The sequence below is a fragment of the Archocentrus centrarchus genome, unplaced genomic scaffold (assembly GCF_007364275.1).
Source record: "Archocentrus centrarchus isolate MPI-CPG fArcCen1 unplaced genomic scaffold, fArcCen1 scaffold_52_ctg1, whole genome shotgun sequence".
Taxonomy (NCBI): Eukaryota; Metazoa; Chordata; class Actinopteri; order Cichliformes; family Cichlidae; genus Archocentrus; species Archocentrus centrarchus.
The window spans coordinates 708,935-715,390 of record NW_022060274.1 but is presented as its reverse complement, the minus strand read 5'-3'; the positions used below and the strand labels follow the sequence as shown (position 1 = coordinate 715,390).

General features: G+C 42.0%; 1 protein-coding gene across 1 annotated transcript; it reads left to right on the top strand.

Moving 5' to 3' along the window:
* Positions 1–281: 281 nt before the first annotated feature.
* LOC115777374 (inward rectifier potassium channel 13-like) lies at positions 282–2,199 on the top strand. The gene is made up of 2 exons (XM_030725271.1): positions 282–789; positions 1,616–2,199. Exons 1-2 carry the CDS (start codon positions 282–284, stop codon positions 2,197–2,199), a joined length of 1,092 nt encoding a protein of 363 aa, XP_030581131.1.
* The last annotated feature ends 4,257 nt before the right edge of the window (positions 2,200–6,456 follow it).

Sequence of the window (6,456 nt, the reverse complement as noted above, 5' to 3'; positions counted from 1 at the left end):
CGTGTACACATTTATACACAGATACTCATACATGCCCATACATACTTACCCACACACAGATATGCCATACATACACATTCACTCACCCACCCATACTCACGGAGACGGTGACAAATACACAAAGACCCACATTTATCCATAGCTACCCACCCTCTGAAGGCGGGGCAAGTGGAAACCACCCCAGGGCCAACAGCGACCCCAGGACGCCACCAGCCCGGTCCCCAAGGAACCACCCGACCCCATTTCATTTCAGGATCATCCTCAGCCCTTTTCCTACAACCATGACAACCAAATCCAAGAGTAGAGCTCTAGATGGCAAGGCTTGTTCATCTCCATTCCTGTCGTCTCCACATCACCAGCGCCTGATCACCAAAGATGGACGTTGTGTGCTTCAGTCTCCTTCGGGCTCATGGTGTGAGTCCTTGCGCAGAGCCTGGATTCTGGCTCTACAGGACCCGTGGGGACTGCTGGTGAATCTTCGCTGGAGGTGGACCCTTCTGGCCTTCTGCAGTTCCTTCCTGGCCCACTGGCTGTTTTTTGCCTGTCTCTGGTACTTGTTGGCCCATCTCAATGGAGACCTTGATGTGCAGGATCACGATGCCCCACCAGAAGGCCATGTAGTCTGTGTAAAGTACATTACAAGCTTCACTGCTGCCTTTTCCTTCTCCTTGGAGACACAGCTAACCATCGGTTATGGCACCATGTATCCCAGTGGAGAATGTCCCAGTGGCATAGCACTGCTGGCTGTACAGATGCTGCTGGGTCTCATGCTGGAAGCATTTATCACAGGTAAACCTCTCGATTAAAACATCAATTGTTCTAATGCAAGTCTCATCGCTGGCTTTAATTTACAAATTGTGAGACAAACGAGAAGCTAATTTCCACACTGTTCCATTTGTTAAAGTTAACTTTCTTTTTTTTTGAGAAAGTCGGGGCTCTTTTATATTAAAAGAAATGAGCATTTACATATTCACAACAGCAGGTGTTTTCATGAACTCATACTGGCTTGTTTGTGAAAGTGGGCATTTTCTCATTTTCCTCACAGTGCTTAACTCCAACCAGTTACCTATAAAACCACCTCTACAACTTAAACATAGATCTTTAAAGTGGAAGACTAGATCTGTTGTTACATGTTAGCTATATTACAAGAGATTATTGTATTATAAGTTATTTGTTCCATTAATCATCTGAAGAAATCTATAAATGGGGGAAAAAAAGTCCCTGATCTCTTTTGTTTGGATATATCTCTGCTTCATTCAGACATTCCTGTAACACTGACTGATCCTACATTAGACTGCTTTATGCAAAATTCAAGTGACAGATAAAATATTAAGTCATTTGGCTGGAGAGCGGCAGTGATGAAACAGAAGCACATCTGCACCATCAGAAACATCTGATCAGGATAATTTAAAACATTTCTTTCTATAAAGACACACTGCCGGCAACAGTTCCACTTCCTCCCACTTTGGCTCCAATCTTTAAGAATATCCAAATGTTGGCACATTACTAATCCATATTGTCCAACAACGTTTCTTCTGGCATGATCCACAAAAAATAAATAAATAAAAAAGGTCCAAATATTTCATGAATGAAGTGTCTTTGTCTCAACATTCAGGTGCATTTGTAGCCAAGATTGCACGCCCCCAGAAGCGAGCTGCTGCCATCCAGTTCAGCAGCCGAGCGGTGGTAGGCCAACACCTGGGTCAGACATGCCTCATGATTCGAGCCACCAATGTGCTGCAGAGACCTCTGGTTGACGTAAAGGTGAGTGCTGTGCTTTACGCGGAGCGTGAAGGTCAGGCTCTGCACCAGACCTCTCTGGGCTTCTATTTAGATGATTTGGGCCAGCAGGCATGCCCCTTCTTCATGTTCCCACTCACCTTTTACCACCCCCTGGATCATCAGAGCCCCCTCTACCCTGCCCTTTGTGAGGGCTCCTCCACCCACTTTGAGTTGGTGGTCTTTCTGTCAGCCTTTCAGGAGGGACCTGGGGACTCCTGCAAGAAAAGAACCTCCTACCTGCGCCAAGAAATCGAGTTCAACTGCCGCTTTGTCCCTGCTTTGGGGTTCGATTCCCAAGGGAGGTACACAGTGAGCACCCAGCACTTTAGCACAGCCTCTTCAAATGAGCCTATGAACAAGGACTGTGTGGGGCAGACCAATAGTGATGACTGCAACAGGATGGAGTCAGGATGCTGAAGAAAAAATCTCAAGAGAAAGAGGGAAGCTGCGGCTGGGTGACTTTTTTTTTTTTTTCTCAGGAGATATTTGATTTTTGTAAATCTGAATTTATGATTCAACATAAAACAAATATATATATATATATAAAATCTATGTCAGACACACTATAAGTACTGGTGCAGGCTCCCTCACCTCCTCCCTCAGATCACTTCAAGTCTTCACTGCACAAAGCAGGGGAACCCGTAACTACTGACTGACCATAGAGGAGGGAGTGTGCAGGGCAGGGTGTGTGTTTGAACCTTTCTGACTTAGTGGACAGCAGTTTAAGATGATGACATCATGAGGACAATGGAGGAATTTACATGTAGAGATTTACATGTGACTGAATGAAGACTGCTGACAACCTCAAACCTTGGCCTAAATCACTTCAAAGGATGAATATTAAATTGTTCACACATCACACTTTGTACCTTATACAAATTCCAAGTATAATCAAAAAGTTTGGTGACTCCACTCGTGAAAATTATTGGATTTAAATTTAGCCTTCAAAATGGGTACCTGATGCACCTCTATAATCGCAGCTTTTCTGCTCCACACTGCAGATGACTGTGTGGATCTGCAGTTTTACCCTCAAACTTGTCACACTAACACAATTGTTATTAGCTGCACAACTTGCCTGATTTGGTTCATCCTTTTGTCCAAAATTAAATGAAAGTTACAGAATTACTGTTTTTAGTTATTGTCATAAATGAATTTCCACACTTCATATACAAAGGGGAAAATATTCAGTTCAAATTACACAATATACTGTGTACAAATTCAGATGGACCAATTTAAATGTAATCTTTGAAATATTGCAGACTAATAAAGGGTAGGTCCTGATAATTGTGGCATGAATAATGGTGTCTGAACACCAAGCATTAATGGATGGAGGCCAGAATAAACTTTTACACTTCCCACCTACGAGCAGCACAGTATGTGACAACTGAACCACACAGAAGACGGCACAGTTGTGGAGAAGCCAGCAGGAAGAGCAGGTGTGCTGTCTTCATGTCTGTGTGGGATTTCTCTGGGTGCCCAATAGCAACTCCACAGTCCCTGTTTATGAAGTTACTTCTGTATCTTTATTATCCCATCCAACAGACTAGGTTTTCAATCAAAAATACATCATAATGTGAGTGGAATTCAGACACAAACTGCAGACTGCAAAACAGACTGAAACTAAAACAAGTCTTTACTTAGATGAGGTGGTCCAAATGGCTGATGAAAACTGAGTTTAAAAAATGATCCAGTCACAATACGTGGAGGAGCAGGGGTTGGTTTTCAAATGTTCTTTGTGTTCATATGTAAACTGGCTGTATGTGTGTCTGTAGTAAGACAGGGATTTGTACCAACAGCACTATGGTTTATATTGCATCATGTCTGGATAATCCCAAATAAGGCAATTCCAGTTCTTCACTCTCAAGAATAACACCCTCTCTCCTCGTCTGCAGAATCTCCACTTGTGTATCGATAACCTGTTTCTCTTTCCAAGCCACTCACTTTCCAGTCCCCATAACTCTCCAACAACTTGTTCAATAAACCTTTTAAATTTCCATCTGTGAGCTGAGTCTGTCTTTGGAGTCCATCTTCTGTGTAATTATGACAGTTACCATATTACTGTCTAAACTAATCAAGTGTACTTAAATCTATCTTGATAAATTCATATGAATATATGAACATAGAGTTGCAAGTTAAATTTAATTCAGTTTTGTAAATTCAATTTATTAACCTTTCATTGAGTCCTGATGTTTAGTTTTAGTAAATTCTTTGGTAAAACAACATTTTGCAGATTATGTAAACGGTAAATGGACTAGTTCTTATAAAGCGCTTTATATGTCCGATTATGTGAATGAACTAATACGGGATTCGAAAATATTAAAATATTTTTTATTTACATAACAAAATCCACAAAAGACAAATTATTTATATTCAATTCAGTTCAATATAATTGAATTGATTGTTGTGCTTAGTGCCCCTCACACAACCCCAGCAGTTGCCTGATATTCATCTCCACACCTATGATCGATAAAATTGATTTGAGTATTATTGTACCTGTAGCCTTGTAGAAGTAGTAACAATCATCTACAAGCCGATTAATAAAGCATCCTCTCACAACCTCTCATTTACATACAGCAACGTTTCTTTTGGTTCTCAAGTGATCCTGAGATGGGAAGGTTTCTTTGTGGAGCCTGGGAAAATACAGCTTCCCCATTTATACACTACTAGAAGCTTACAGATGACAAAAGCCTCTTCTTTTTACCATCTACTCAAACTAGTCCTAAGAAGATATTAGTGTGTGCAGAATATTTATGTTTTTTTCATGCTTTATAAAATGCCACATCTGCACATCTTCTATTGCCATGTTTGAAAACGGGAGTTTTTCAGGGCACTTTGAACAATGCTTAAATGGACCACTGGGAGGCGCAACATGCACAGATGTTCCAGGTTAATCCACTATCAGACTGTGAGCAGTCTGCGTGAGATCTCAGTACACCTTCTGTCAGAGGCCCCCTTTAAATGTGACATGTTATTCAGTATTTTAACAAGTCCTTGACCCCCCCCCCCCCATCAGTGAGGACACACGATCTCAAAACACACAAAACTCATTTCATATGTAAGCATTTTATTTCATCCCATATCAAACCAGCTGGTTCCCGTGTGGACACTGAAGGCTGGGAGAAAGAAAACAACACGAGTTCACTGATTTGTTAAAATATTGATTAAACTTTTAAATATGTAATATTAGAATGCTGAACACTCTTTAAATGTCATATATTACTATTAATACCTTTTCTCCCACATTATGTTTGATGCAGCATTCTTTCTGTTAATGCAGGTTTGTTGCTGTAGTTCAGTCTCTGACCAGAAGACGATCAGACCACAGAGATTCTCAGCAGGGAGGTGATGGGAGTGTTTCAGGGTCGATGTCTTCAGTTAGCTGTGGCTGCTTTGTTCCCTGACAGTGAGCAGGATGACCTGCGGAGCAGCTGAGCCTTTTCCTGTGGACTTTGCATGTTTTCCAAGTCTTTGTGTGGGTTTCATCTTGTTGCTCCCATTTCTTCCCAAAGACATGTAGGTCAGACTGACTACACACAGTGCTGAGTGACAGACTGCTGACCAGTCCAGGGAGTGACACTGTCAGTCCTCCTATCATCAGTTTAAGGTGACCTTGGCTCCCTGGGTCATTCCACCTCAAGTTTAGGCCAGTGCACAAGAAGAATATTAGAACTATAATTAAAATAAATATCTTATAGCAATGTTGATTTTATTTAGATTTTTTTTTTTTTAAAGCTGTGTTTTAAGTTGCTAATTATGTCATTATCTACTCGGCCAGCTGGAGGAAAATGCAACCTTGGGCCTTGTTAGTCCTCCCAGGTGCAAAGGCAAGCTGATGGTCAGATGCATAAAAATAGGTCCCGATGGAAGCTGCTAGTTTTCCACTCCTGAAGCAAACAAGATTGTTTCACTGACATCAGCCTACAGCATGTAAAAGTCCTCTCCCAGAATCTTCTGCTTGTGGAGGAGCTGAGGTCTGACTGTGACTGGGTGGTGAATCCTCTACAGCCAACCTTGACTGGGAACAGCTGTGCCTGCCATCCTTTTCCCCTGCAGTCATGCAGGAGGTCTTGGTACTTGGCACTCTTCCTTTCAAAGGCGTGTTTGCACCCCTCTTCCCATGGCACTGCAAGTTCTCTGAAGATGATGTTTATTGAAGAAGGCTGAGGGCTGTTTCGTGCCAAAAGAAGGAAACTCCTCAACTGTCGACCAATTCAGAACAACACAGTGCCGAGTGTAGAAGCCAAAATGATCTTTTCTGTACTGGCCAAGAGGACGAGCTCATACGTGACAGAGAACGGATTCACTGACACCACAATCAGGAAAGGTCCCAGGTTTCTTTTGCTTGGGGATCAAATCCTTATTTCACTCAATGATATGTAAATCAATTTATAACTTTACTGGACCTTTGGTTCATGTTCTACTTCACTCTATTAAAATGAGACTTCATTTCTTTTTAAGTGAGCAAACTCAAATTGAGCAGGGGGTCAAATATTTCCCCCACTGTAGCTGCTGGCTGCCTGCTACGCTCTGGAGGTCTTGCATCCTTCTCAAGACCACCACCGCTCTATAAGCTGCGACACTCTGCAGTCAGGTAGGACACCAAGTAACCACTCAGCTTTTGAGAAGTGCAAACTGGGGTCACTTTACACAATGAAATAAACAAACTCTGAAACA